At 39.7% G+C, this 15,033-nt stretch overlaps 1 protein-coding gene across 1 annotated transcript in view; it reads right to left on the bottom strand.

Annotated features, from left to right (window-relative positions):
• Ugdh (UDP-glucose 6-dehydrogenase) overlaps positions 1-15,033 on the bottom strand; it is a 30,673-nt gene that overhangs the window by 14,174 nt on the left and 1,466 nt on the right. Inside the window, exons 2-3 of the mRNA XM_020160973.2 lie at positions 9,069-9,237; positions 2,463-2,564 (exon numbers count right to left, since the gene is read on the bottom strand). Of these exons, the coding sequence (XP_020016562.1) occupies positions 2,463-2,564; positions 9,069-9,230 (264 nt within the window). The 5' untranslated portion in view covers positions 9,231-9,237. The remainder of the gene's footprint in view (positions 1-2,462; positions 2,565-9,068; positions 9,238-15,033) is intronic.

The raw sequence follows: 15,033 nt of genomic DNA, 5'->3' as shown, positions 1-15,033 counted from the left end.
CCTGATTCCCTCCAGGTGGAGCAGTGCATACCTAGATCCCAGCATTTGGGAGGCTAAGGCAAGAGGAGTAACAGTTCCAGACCAGCTGAGCTACAAAAACAACAAATAAATAAACAACCACAAACACCGGAGAGAAGATTTAAATGAAACAAGATCAACTGAAAACAGATGGATAAATGAGGATCATTATTTTACTGTCCTCAGTTTGAGGCGTTAATTTGACATTACATTAAAAATTATACAACAAGGAAACAAACAAACTGACCCAGAGAATAAAGTTCCTGGAGTGTAGACTGAGAGTTACCCAGTAAAAAGTTTACCTAATAGGCACTCAAAGTGATAGCTTAGAGTCAGGGAAGCTTAGGCTGCATTGGCTGAATCAGTAAAGAGGCAAGTGTAAAATCAGTATTTGTGCCAGAGCACCCTAAGGTAGGATTCTAGCACCTGAGGACAGATTAGTTTTAAATGTCTTTTTTAAAACAGAAAATTCCCAGGTTCAGTCGGGTGCCAGAGGCTCATGCCTGTAATCCTGACTACTCAGGAGGCAGAGATCAGGAGGATCTCGGTTCTAAGCCAGCCCAGGCAAATAGTACTTGAGACCCTATCTTGAAAAAAAAAAAAAAAAAAAAAAACAACACAAAATAGGACTGGTGGAGTCCCAAGTGGTAGACCACCTGCCTAGCAAGCAAGCAAACCCCAGTGCCAAAAAAATAAAATAAAATCCCCAGGTTCTGGACTAAGGTAGTGTCTTTGATTTTTCTCCAAGTATCTAGTTACTCCAAAATAGTTCCTCCTATTTTATGCCTCTAACTCTCTGCATACTTAAATAATGGGGAGGTGAGTAATAGTAGCTACCTCAGTTTTTGTGAAGTGATTAAGAAGACCAAAAAAGGAAGACTGAACCCCTAACAAAGACACATTCTCAAATTCGTGCAGTTGAGTTCGTATTTCAGAATAGCCCTTATTCAATGATTTATGATCAGCAGAGTCATACACAATTCAGCAGCAGCATCTACCTCTCCCTGCCCGTGGGACCCTGTCAAAACTCACTGCACTCACATCCCCTTTACTTCTAAGGCCATAAAGGTTTTAAGTTATAAAACACATAGCTCAGTTGCCGGGACTGTTACACACATACAGATATATTTGTGTAGAGGGAACAAATAAGTTTGCTTTGCTTCAAATACTGAAAAATTAGAGTACCAAGGGTTGGTTCTATTTTTTTGTGTGTAGGAAATTTTATTTTTTAAATTAATTTAAGGTATAACAGGCCATGAGATGAAGGGATCTGTGGGCTAGTCTGATAACCTAACCAACAAATGCCAATGAATTTAAAATGACTACTGGAATGTAATGTATTTAGATAGGAGATGCCTGTATGTCTGCAAACTGATTCTCTTTACCTCACCTCTGCCAACCAGTAGAAACAAGAAATGATGATAAATCCATGCCTATCATGTGCTCACATGGTACCAGTACTTCTGAGTTCTCCAACTCAGATTAGAACTTTACTATTTTTTATAAAATTTTTTATTAGGATATAGTCATTATACGGGGGAGGGATTCTAGTGATATAATTTGAGCAATGACAGAGGTGACTCCATTTTGGATGAGAGAGACACCTGAGAAACAGACATACAAAGGGGGCGTGAGAGACAGTAGGTTTCTCACAAAAATAACAAGCCTCTAGCCAAAGTAAGAAAATGCAGGATGTGGGCTCCAAGGCCAGGGTAAGCTGACCAGACCTTCTTGTAATGCTCAGCTCAGTAAGGAGAGGGACAGAGAGGTGGCTGAGTTCAGTGAGAGGCTGACTCAGGGCCAACCAATCACACATACAGTTTTAAGGTAAAATAGTTGGAGCTAAGCCATTCAATGGCCTGTATTATCTCCTAGACTTCAGTCATCCTTTGGCTTAGTTCTTTCACTAGGTCCCACCCATCAGGGTGCTTTCTTTATTCTTAACTCCTGGTCTGTGGCATGAACTTGCTTTAACTCCTAACTGCTTGTTCGGAGTCTTCAAACTTGACTGCGCCCAGGACACGAACCCAGGGAACAACACCCAGTCCAGTTATTAGTGACAATTCCGATTAGGCTTATATTGTACATTGGTTGGATGACCCCCATCCTGTCTCCTCCTCAACCCCCTCCCTGCCCGACTTAAAGCAACTGCAAGAGGTTCATTTGTTCTACGTCAGATAAGTACATGAAGTCCATCAACCATATTCTCTCCCCTTGATTTCCTTCTCAGATTAGAACTTTGAGTTTACTTGTTCAGTGAATTGAAATTACATGAATGAGCAGATAACTACAGGATTTGGTGCATTGTTGGATGAGATGACAATCACAATTGACCTAGACTTCTCTTCATTAAGCAATGCTCTTGCTTAATTGCAACTTAAACAATGAAACTTTTATACAGACAAGAGTACACTAAAATTCACACAGCTAAGGAAACTACTTACAGAAATAAATACAAGATCAGCTTCTTTGATGGCATCATCAATATTGGTAGAAAAAAATAGGTTTTTTCCTCGACAGGATTCTACCACTTCTTTTAGTCCTGGCTGGAAAGAAAAAAGGAAAGGTGTTGTACATACAGTTTACCAAGTCATATGAGATGATCTAATACAATTATGTAGTAAAAAGCAAGAATTGTGTGAGTGTGGTGGTACACACCTAAAATCATAGCACTTGGGAGTCTGAGGCAGGAGGATATAAACTGGAGGATCTACGTAGTGAGATCCTGTCTCAAAAAAAAAAAAAAAAAAAAAAAAAAAGAAAGAAAGAAAGAAAGAAGGATGCTGAGTACCGGTGACTCACATCTACAATCCTAGCTACTCAGGAGGCAGAGATCAGGAGGATTTCGGTTTAAAGCCAGCCTGGACAAATAGCTCATGAGACCCTATCTTGAAAAACATCATCACAAAAAAGGCCTGGTGGAGTGGCTCAAGATATAGGTCCTGAGTTCAAGCCCCAGTACCACCAAAAAAAAAAAAGGACAAGGTGCATACCTGAAATACTATAAACAAAATACATGTCATCACTCAGTAAAGCAAAGTTGAACTTGTATAATCAGAGCAGCAGTTTTGAAGTGCTTTGTCACTGTGTACTTGGATATCTGATATGAGTTAACCATCAACTTTTTCCTTCTTTTGGTTTTTTGAGATATGGTCTTGCCATGTAGCCCAGCCTGGCCTTGAACTCATGGTCCATCTGCCTCAGCCTCCTGAGAGGTGGGATTTTAGGCATGAACCTCCATATCTGGCCCCATTAACTCAAGAGTATAAAACAGATTCTCATAAAATTCAAGGCCCTCTCTGATTGTAAACAAACACAATTTTGCACTGTCATTATGATTGCAGACTTTTTCCTCCCTCTCATTCAGGCCATACAACTGGTTGTGAAAGTCAATAATTTACTCTGTATAGTCACAGTAAATCCTATTGTAAGAAACATTTATTGAAAATCCTTACTACTTTTTCCCATACAATTTGCCAAAAAATATATTTATGTTAGCATGCTAAGTACACAATTTCATTTTAACAAGTATTTTTGTCAAAAAAAAAAAATTAAGCCTAAATCTGACCAGACCTGTCCTTAGGTCTAAGTTCCAATTTACATAAAATAAAAATTCTACAAAAGGAAGTTGATAAAACCCCAGAGGACTCAGGATTCAATCGGCAAAATCTAGACTGAAAGTTTCTACAGGATAAATCAGCTTTTTTAAGCAATAAACTAAAGAGAAAGAAGGGAGGGGGAATTAAAGTATTTTGAACTTAAAAAACACTGAAGACGTAGCTATACACCTATAATTCCCACATTCAAGAGGAGGATCTTGGGTTCAAGGCCAGCCTGAACTACATGGTGAGATCTTGTCCCAAAAATAAAGAAATAAATAAAAGATTCTTAAATTATATCAATCTACTTCAAACTATGGATCATATTTGGATTCTGGTTCAAATTAACTATAGGAGAAAAATATGTATAAAATTTTTATTTGTTTTTTAAAATTTTTGGTGCTGGGGATTGACCCCAAGGCCTCAAGCATGCTAAGCACTTACTCTTTCACTAAACTACACCCCAGCCCCAAGAACTCTTCATAGTAAAGTTTTTGTTAAGCTTTTTAGTAGTGATATGGTAATATTTTTGTTATGCTTGTTGGGACTGGGGTTTGAACTCATGAGTTCCTGCTTGCAAAGCAGGCGTTCTACCACTTGAGTCACACCTCCAGTCTGTTTTGCTCTGGTTATTTGAGATTGTGGTGGTGAGGGGGGGTCCTCACCAACTATTTGCCTGGGCTGGCATATCTTGAAAAAACCCATCACGAAAAGGGCCTGGTAGAGTGGCTCAAGGTGTAGGCCCTTAGTTTAAGTCCCAGTACCATAAAGCAAACAAATAAAAATTCTCAGTGTGGTGGTAGATGGGAGGAAGATAGGTAACCATGTTGATAATTGCTGAAACACAGTGATGGGTACATGAGGATTCATTTACTCTTGACTCTCTTTTTACTGCATTTGCAATCTCCCCTAATAAACGGGGAAAACAAAACAGACCTAAACCACTGAAGCTTACTTTTCTTAGGGGAGATGTTTCAAAGGACATCCACTATATTATGGGTGTCTAGACACTATCTACATAGTGTAGCTTCAGGGGCAAGTCTAGAACTACTCCAGAGGCAACACATTTCTGGGTTCTGAGTTCCTTTCAACATAAGCAATTGGGGGAGCTGTAATTACAAATTCAAATTTTCATTAGTCTAATAGCAATGTCAATAGAATCTGTAACATATACAAACCACTACAACCATGAATATGGTTTGTCTCAGATTTCCTAGGTCGTCTTACTGGAACTCACTATGTAGCCCAGGCTGGCCTCGAACTCTTCATCCTCTTGCCTCAGCCTTCCGAGTGCTGGGATTATAGTAAGGACCACCATGCCCAGGTACTAAATTGTTTTTTTAATGAAAAAAGTTAGCAAAAAAGGGCAATGACTGTTCAGTCAATACGGTAATCCAAAAAGAAAGTGGGTTTAGGGGGTTTATGAAGGGGGCGCTCCCTCCTTGCTAGAGTGAATTTTTCTCTCTCTCTCCTCGGTTATTACTGGACCTAACTGGGCTTAACTGGGGGTGACTGGAGATTTTAGAAAAGACACAAGATAGATAGAAATTTGGGGTCAGGTGTGTTGTACGCTCGGCTGGAGACTCACAACCCTCATTGCTTCTCTATCTTGATTCTTTAAGGCCTTACTCCTTGCAGTTCTTTAAAACCTTGATTAAAAAACCTCTTTCCTTAGGCTCGCACTGTCCCATGTTTGCTCTTAGATTATTCTTAGCTTAATTGCTCTTCAAGTCTTTTGCCCCAAGGCTTGCACTGCTCATCTCTCTTTAGCTCTCTCAAAAGTCTTAGTGCTCAAACTCGCAAAGAGCCCCGCCTACAACCTGCATCTGCATAACTTTTAAAGCCTTGGTCCTTACACTTGCACCGTGCACTGTCCCGTGTTCTCTTTGGAGTTTCTTTAGCTTTAGCTTTCCTAAGGCGGATGTATGAGGTTCTTTCCCAGCTTTGATTTCTGAAGCCTATGTTAAAGTTCTCGGTGCAGACTTTCTATCAACCCCTCTTTAGCATTTTCCCCTCAACATTCCTTTCCCTTCCAAAAGGTTCCCATACCAAAAAGCCTAAAGTAAAAGCTTCTTCCCAATCTTGAAAGGCAAAAAGCTAAAAGCCAAGCGAAAAAGCCCAAAAGGAAAAGCCACGAAAAGCAAAAGCACCTCTTCCTCCTTCAGGGGTCTTTTATAGCAGCAAACAGGGTGGAGCAATGGGGGGGGGCGGAGCATAATATTGTAATAGGAGAAACCTACCTTCCTGCTTCTCCAAATGCTATTTAGGAACTTAAGAGACCAGCTGTTCTGCCTTTCCCTGTTTCGTTGGTGGGGGAAGGGGGGTGCCTATCTCAGCCTATAGGTAAAAGAAATTAACTGCATCTCCTTGCTTGTGTCCAGTTCTCATAGGCTTTAATCTGCTCCCCACAGGTGTGTTTTGTTTTGTTTGCAGTGCTGGGGTTGAAACTCAGGGCCTCGGGTACAAACATACTACCTACCACTGAGCTGTATCACAGCCTACAGAGTGTTCTAATTGTTAAATATTAGCAGCACTATCACACGACTGCCTCAGTGTTTCATGGAATGAGTGAAAGAATACTATCAACTTCACTTTTGTGAGAATTTAAAAGTAATTTTGTGTGCATGTGTTTTTTTTCTTTATTGCAGACAGCATCTCACTATATAGCTCAGTCTGCCTTGAACTCTTGATTTTCCTGCCTCTGCCTCCCAAGTGCTGGGATTACAGGCAGGTTCTACCATCCCAGGTTTTAATTTGAACCATGTTTCTTTTCCCTTTTTTGTGGGGAGTACTGGGGACTGAACTTAGCATTGTGCTGGTTAGGCAAGTGCTCTATCACTTGAGCTATACTTCAAGTCCTTTTGCTTTTTCACTTTGTTTTTTCGGGTTCGATCTCCAGCTTTTCTGTTAAGTAGCCGTGAACCTTGATCCTTCTACCTTCAAATCCCAAACAGCTGGAATTATAGACAAATCTCGCCACACCCAGTCCCTAACCATATTCTTAAGTACAGGAGTTGCTTCACAGGTATTTTACTGCAGGTTACACCGTAATTTATGTGTCCACAGCATGGCTGATCATCATTCAGGTTGTTTGCTGTGTCTCTATGCACACATGTCCACTTCTGTCGCACATACTCGAAGGAGTGGAATTGCTGAGTCATATGCTTTATACACAGTATTTCTGACTTTGGTAAATGTGGTTAGTTTTGCAAGGTTTTACTGATTTTTATTCTCAGCAGGGCAAAAAATTCCAGTTACTCCATATTCTTGTCAATACTAGGTATTATCAGTAATATTAATTTAAACCACTTTGGTTGGTATCTTTTATGTTTGAAGAGTAGACACTGCTGGCATCATTAATTACTAAATGTCTGGACAGAAGTATGGTTTATAGGGGTGTAGGTAACTTGTAGCCCTTTAGTGAGTATGAGAATTACAAAACTTTAGCCAGGCGGGGAGGTGTACATCTGCAATCCCAGCACTAAGAGGGTTGAAGCAGGAGGATTGGGAGATTGAGGCCAATCTGGGTGACACAGCAAGACTCTGTCTTAAATAAAACAAAAACAATGGTCTGGAGGAGTGGCTTAAGCGGTAGAGTACCTGCCTAGCAAGTACTCTAAGTTCAAACCTCAGTGCCACCAAAAAAAAAAAAAAAAAGAAGAAAAAGAAAAGCAAAAACAGGAAAACAGTAAAATTCTTTATTATCAAGTTGGCTTTCTAAAATGTTAAAGAAAAAAATCTCCCAGACCAAATACAGTAGTAGTACAATACTTACAATAAAGAGAAATGCTGAAATGACCCAAACATTGTATACACATATGAATAAACAAAAAAAAAAAAAAAAAAAAAGAGAGAGAGAAATGCTGTAATGGGACCAGGGCAGGTCATGTGGTAGAACAAAGGGTAAAGCACAACAAGTGGGTAAAGGTAAACCACGAATACCAGGTCTGTGTTTTAAATTCTAAATCGGATTCAGGTATTAAGAGTAAATGTGGTATGCTGAGTGGTTGCCACTGAGTTCTTTTTCATGGATTTCTATATCTCACATGTGTATAAGTTACAGGCAGACTTAGCTTACAAATAAAACTGTGTTGAGACTTCTTTTTAAGGCCTGAAAAACTAAAGCATATGGTTGAAAACAGTCTTAAAAATAACCAAGTTTTTCTTGGGGAAATAAAAAACCCATTTTTGTTGGGCAGAAAATGCTACTATCAGATTTTCAAATGCTTCTCTGTTGGGTTTCAAAAGCATAGTATCATGAACTCATTTTACAGTAGAATAATAAAGGGGCCTAGATTTAACATTAAAATGGGAGCATATTTTCTGAACTAGAAGTTCTCAAAATTGACAAAAAATTCGAAATTTTAGTTCAACAAATTAATGGTACTAAACTCTAACTACAAAAGACACCATTTATTCATCTCAGTTTTGTCTAATATACAATAATCCAAAAATATATTGGACTTACATTAATATTGTAAACGACCAAAGTTTCATTTATTGTATTTTTACAGAACACCAACTTTCTTTTATTTTTTTTGGCAGCAATGGGGTTTGAACTCAGGGTTTCATGTTTGCTAGGCAGGTCCTCTACCACTGAACTTCAAGAACAATTTGCAAAGAATTAACCTAGAAGGTAACACACGCACAGGAAATTAATGTGAGTCAACTCTCTGTATAGCTATCCTTATCTCAACCAGTAAAAACCCTTGTTCCTCCCTATTATTGCTTATACTCTCTCTACAACAAAATTAGAAATAAGGGCAAAATAGTTTCTGCTGGGTATTGAGGGGGTGGGGAGAAGAGAGAGGGGGTGGAGTGGGTGGTAAGGGAGGGGGTGGGGGCAGGGGGGAGAAATGACCCAAGCCTTGTATGCACATATGAATAATAAAAGAAAAAAAAAAAAAGAACAATTTGCCCAGGCTGGCTTCGAACCGCGAACCTCCTGATGTGAGCCACCAGCACACTGCTTCAAAACACCAACTTTTTTTAATGCTGCACCATTTCATGTGCTAAGGAGGTGGGAACACCAACTTTTAACTCTGGTACTAATATATGGCAACCATATTGGTAAACAAAATTAGAAAACAGAGAAGAGAAAAAAACTCCCACAATGTCACTATAATTAATAAAATCAGATTAATCTTCTGATACACTCTGTCTAATCATTTTTTTTCTGAGCATACTTGACTGTCCATAACTTCCTGTTCCCAGTGTGGGGAAGGGAGGGAACTCCTGAGGGCTTACCACGTTCTGCTGCTCATGTGCTCTTACCACTGAGCTACATCCGCCCTAGGCTCAAATGTTCCTAACACTTTGTATCCAGATTTGCTTCACTGGGTTTCTTACCGGTTACAAGCCATAGATTTTTGTGGTAATGATACATAAGGGATTTAACAAAGACAGTAAGAAAACAAAACAGAAAAACAAAGACTCGTGTAATGTATTTACCTCATAAATGGGAAGGGTTGGAGAATTCCATGCATTGATTCTTGATTCATTAACGTCAACAACTGTTACTCTGATTTCAGGGCACATGTGAGCAATGACACTGCATGTGGGTCCTCCAACGTAGCCCGCGCCAATGCAACAGATCTTCTTAATTTCAAACATGACTGCACTAGAAGGGAAACAGAAGGAAGAATTACTATTAATAGGTAATTTAAAGAAATCACATTGCACATTCATCATACTTAGAAAAGCTGTCAAAGTGACATATCTGGAAAGATTTCCTCCATTTACTCATAAGGATAATGAAAAAAATGATTAAAAAAAAAATATATATATATATATACAGAATTCCAGTTGGATGACCTAACTGATGAAACAGAGGGAAAAAAATATAGTAACATATTACTGGAGAATCATAAAAATTATAATGACCTAGTATTTAGAAAGCCATAAGGCAAAACAAAGCCTTACTTAAGTCTATAATAAATCAGGGCAATTTCAATTGCTGAGAAAAACTTCCAGGGTAAATTTACAAACCAGTGCAATTCTTGCTTAAAGGCTGGTGGACAAAGGTAAATTTTCCAACAGGTGTAGAATGTCATAATAGATATCAAGGTTAGATCCACAGTCCAGAACTGACCTGAGATTACACTCCTGCTGTGTTTTGAAAGTATACTCAAGAGGTGTGAGTTTCAAACTTTATTCCCAATGCAGCAGTGTTGGAGGTCTGGGCGTAATAGAAGGTGTGTCCTTCAGGAGGGTGCCACCCTTATGTGTGGATTAATGCCTATTATAAAAGGATTTAAGGATGCAAATTTGAGCTCTTGCTCTCTTGCTTTTCCGCCAGGGAATGACACAGCAAAAAGGCCCTGGACAGCCCTTCCATTTGGATTTGCCAATCTTCAGAATCACAAGCCAAGAAGTTTCTGTTCATTATAGATTATCCACCTCAGGTATTGTTGTACTAGCAAAAAACAGACTTCAGTGTCCCCACATGCTTCATCTGACTTGAGCATATTATTGTTAGGTACTGGGCAAAGATCTTAAATGCTATTTCAACTTTAATGAGAAACCATGAGATGGTTAAAGGAAAGTAATTTTTATAGACACCCAAGATATTGCACAGATTTTGATAGGTTTTCAAAGATGAGGTGAAGTGATTGACCCTATACGAAATTACAAGGAACTATTTATACCTAAAAATGTCTAGGTGGTTCACATCTGTAATCCTAGTTACTTGGGAGGCTGAGATCCAGAGGATCGTAGTTCAAGATCAAATAGTTCTCAAGATCCCATCTCCAAAATAACCAGAGCAAAATGGACTGAAGGTAAGACGCAAGTGGTAGAGTATTTGCTTTGCAAGAGTGAAGTCCTGAGTTCAAACCCAAGTCACACACACACATAGAATATCTTATTAATGAAAAAACAGACAAAATACCCATAGTAGTGTGTGTACACTCGTGCCTATAATTCCAGCCCTTGGGAAGCCCCAGCAGGAGAATCAAGAGTTTGAGGCCAGGGCTGAGAGTGGTTCAAACAGTAAGATCGCCTGCCTAGCAACCAGAAACTGCATGGCTGGAAGAGAGACTGCAAGGAAGCACGTGTGGCTGGAGCAGCTTCTGAACAGCTCCTGCTTGTGGGCAGGACAGCAGAGCCTTGAGCCACTTACCCAAGATGGTTTTGTTTCCAGCACTCACTGTAGCTGTCCCCACCTCTATAGTAGGGATCGCCTGGCCTCTGGCTTTAGAATAATTTCTTTTAGTTCCAGGCCTATTTCCTTCTCCCTCACAAAAAAGTAATATTCCCAATTTACAGTCACAGCAGACAATTTTGCCATAAAGACATATTAGTCCTGACAATTTCTGTAGATAATTATTTATTATTTTATTGATTATTGATATTTATTTTTATAGTTTATTTATATTTATTATTAATTATTTAGATAATAATTCAATCAAAAACATTTATAAAGGGCCAGGGATAGGGGTACATACCTATAATCCCAGCTACTTGAGAGGTAGAGACAGGACATAGAATTTTGAGGGCATTTTGGTAGTTAGTGAGACCCTATCTCAACAAGTAAGCCTCGTGGGCTGGTTCACGCCTGTGGTCCTAGCCATGTAGGAGTTCAGCCCAGGTAGGTCATTTGCCTAGCAAGCCTCAGGCCAAGTTCAATCCCCAGTACTACAAATACAGATAGACAAAATTAAAAACACCCACATTTACTAAAGACCCCGCTATGTGACACTCACCATTGTTGTAGTAGGGGAGCACATGAAATAATCGCAGTTGTGACAAGTTCCATATAAAGGAAAAATACACAGGTAGAAGAGAGAAACTGTCTTGGAGGAAACAGGCTCCTTAGATAGGATAGTTAGAGATGGAAACTCTGAAAAGGTGGCTCATAAACTGATTTAAAAGATGAAAAGGAGCTGCAGGGTACCAGTGACTCACGCCTGTAATCCTAGCTAATCAGAAGGCAGAGATCAGGAGGATTGTGGTATGAAGCCAGCCTGGGCAAAAAGTTCACAAGACCCTATCTCAAAGAGACCCTTCACAAAAAAGGGCTGGTGGATTGGCTCAAGGTACAGGTCCTGAGTTCAAACCCCAGTACCACAAAAAAAAAAAAAAAGATGAAAAGGAATGACCGTACTGGAGTAAAATGGCTAAATTATACAAGACAATATAATTGACTAAATGATCAAATGGAAAAAAAAAAGGACTATTAAAGCCTAGAGGAAAATAAAGAGTTTCAAACAGCAACAACAAAGTCTCTGGCTGGTGGAGTGGCACAAGTTGTAGAGTACATGCCTAGCAAGAGGAAGGCCTGGAGTTCAAACCCCAGTACTGCCAAAAAAAAAAAAAAAAAGTCTCAAGGCAGATGTAGAACCTCAGCTTGGCCCAAAGAATGAGTAGGATTTAGAAACAAAAGGAAAGGGGGAAGATGCATTCCAGATTAGAGGCAGGGAATGTAGACAAGCAGAAATTAGTGGAGAGAAGTGAGGCAACAGATCCCCTGAACTGCACAAGAAAGTGGGTATTAAGGAGAAGTAGCAATTGTCTCCCAGAGTGGAAGTGAACTGTAAGTGGGTCTCCAATGCCTCTCAGGAAAGCTGTGTAACAATGTGAAAGGCTGTCACTTAGTAACTTAATGTAGCAGAACTGAATGTAATCACAAGAATCAATGGGATTAATGTATCTAAAATCTCCTAGCAGGGCTGGAGGTGGAGCTCAAGCAGTACACTGCACACCTAGTAAGCACAAGAACCTGTGTTCAAACTTCAGTACCTTCTGCTGGAGGGAAAATAAGTGTTAAAAAAGGGATTATGAGCTGGACCCCAGTGGCTCACACCTGTAATTCTAGCTATTCAGAAGGCAGAGATCAGGAGGATCTCGATTTGAACTAGGCAAATAGTTCAGGAGACCCTATCTCGAAAACACTCATCACAAAACATTGCTGGCAGAGTGGTTCAAGTGGTGGAGCACCTGCCTAGCCAGTGTGAGGCCCTAAATTCAAACTCTAGCACCAAAAAAAAAAAAAAAAAAGAGGAGCCTGCTAGTTAAGAATAAGAACACAATCTTTGATGCAATATTTATCTTCAATACAGTCAAATAAATAGTGACATGGAATCTAGGTCAAAAGTTTTCTGGTTTCAGAGAAAAGGAGATAGGAACAGACTTTTCCATACTTGGATGGTGTGTTTCCCAGATTCTTTGCTCTGATTCTACTCTACATCATGAATCCATATCCCCAGAAGCCATGCTACTAGAAAGGAATGGCCTAGTCAGGTGCCAGTGGCTTATGCATGTCATCCTAGCTACTTCAGAGGCTGAGATGGGGAGGATCTGGGTTTGAGGCCAGCCTGAGCAAATAGTTACTGAGACTCCATCTCCAAAATAGCTGCAGCAAAATGGATTGGAGGTGTGGCTCAAGCAGTAGAGCACCTGTTTTGCAAGAGGAAAATCCTGCATTCAAATTCCCGTCTCACCAAAAAAAAAAAAAAAAAAAAAAAAAAAAAAAGGGAAGGCGTGCATTTGAAACACAAGCCCTCTGTGTCCATGGGTTCTACATACAGATTGGCCCAACTTTTGAAAAAAAAAATTGGGTCTGTAGTGAACATGTATATACTTTTTTTCTTATTTTTATTCCCTAAATGATAAAGTATAACAGCTATTTCTTCTGTGTTAGGTATTGTAAGTCATCTAGAAATGATTTAAAGTATACAGAAGGATAAGCATAGGATATGGAAATATTGCACCATTTTGTGTAAGGAACTTGAGCGTCCTCAGATTTTGGTATATACAGAGGTCCTGGAACCAATCCCCTGCAGATATCCAAGGACAACTGTATTCCAGGCTCTGAAATAAAATTCCTCTACTATTGTCATAAAGTTTCCTTTTAGAATAGCCATCAGTCTCTTCATAAGCAAGATTTTTTTTTTTTTTTGGTGGTACTGGAGTTTGAATTCAGGGCCTCAAGCTTGCTCGGCAGGTGCTCTTACCCTTGAGCCACTTTGCCAGCCCAAAAGCAAGATTATCATAAGTCAACATCTGATGCCTAATTAACTCTGGGCCCATGTGGTAGTGGGTGGACAGGGAGGTTACTTTCATATCTACAAGGCCAAAGGTCAGGTTCTGAACTATTATGAACCTGAAGAGCTGCCACCCTGTAAGAGTACAGCACAGCTAGCCTGCCTCCCTTTTTAATTAAAACCTATATATTCAGAATATCTAAAAAATACAATTTCAAAGTAATTCTGGAACATAGGACCTTTCGAGGTTATCAAGTCATTCCATAGCCAAGAGGTCACTCCAGGTGTCCACTTCAATTAGGACAGGTTCTGCTAACATTCACAGAATAAGCAATGATTAAAGGTCTACTTGATGCGGTTCCTGGATTTAAGGAGTTCATAGCTTAATAAGGAACCAAAACTAACAGTTCTTATGTGCTGCTGCTCACAATATCCTCAGCATACAGAACGGAAGCCCTATTAACTAAGTAAGTAACACTCCACAGAGCCACACTGCAGACTTCTGTCTAAACAGCTTCAGTTCAGGTGGCTGATCACAGTATTTTACAGTGAGCAACGAGAATGTGGCCATTCTTTCTTTTATGTAACTGCCTAAAGAACTTCAGCATAGCCATGCAGAGATCAGAAGGATCACAGTTTGAAGCCAGCCTCTGGCAAAAAGAGACCCTATCTCAAAAATATCCATCACAAAAAAAGGGCTGGTGGAGTGGCTCAAGTGACAGAGCGCCTGCCTAGCAAGCATGAGGCCCTGAGTTCAAACCCCAGGGCCACCAAAACAAAACTTCCGTATGTTTCCCCAGAGTTACTTCTTATCTGTCTCGATTGTGAGCCCAGATTTCAGCTTCCCTTTCTTAACGCAGCTGGAGTAGACCACTAATGGCAAATGGACCTGTATTGTAGAATTAGATGTGTTTTAAAACTTTATTTTGGGTATCCTGGCCTTGCTTTTTCATATGAAGTATGGCTTGTACTTCAATGGAGAAATTAGTGAAGAGGCTGGATGCACAGTTTGTGCAAATCCAAATAAACAGTCACTTGGAAGTTTCACTAAAAAACTCAATATAGCTGGGTGACGGTGGCTCATGCCTATAATCCTAGCTACTTGGGAGGCAGAGATCAGGAGGATCCTGGTTCAAAACTAACCAGGGGAGCAGTTCGAGAAACTCTATCTCAAAAATATCCAACACAAAAAAGGTCTAGTGTAGTGGCTCTAGGTCTAGTGTGGTGGAGCACCTACCTAGCAAGCATGAAGCTCTTGAGTTCAAACACAAGTATCAAAAAAAAAAAAAATTCTCAATACACTTTAATATGGAGTTTGATAGTGTTTGTGACACATTTTTGCATAACAGCTATTTTCTGATTCCATTTCCTATTTCTACTTTTATGTACTCCCATCCCCTGACTGGGCTGTCAGAAAAATGGAAAATGTGCTA

Source organism: Castor canadensis, chromosome 9 (genome assembly GCF_047511655.1).
Source record: "Castor canadensis chromosome 9, mCasCan1.hap1v2, whole genome shotgun sequence".
Lineage (NCBI taxonomy): Eukaryota > Metazoa > Chordata > Mammalia > Rodentia > Castoridae > Castor > Castor canadensis.
Note: the sequence above shows the minus strand (reverse complement) of the source record. Positions and strands in the feature narration are given on the sequence as shown.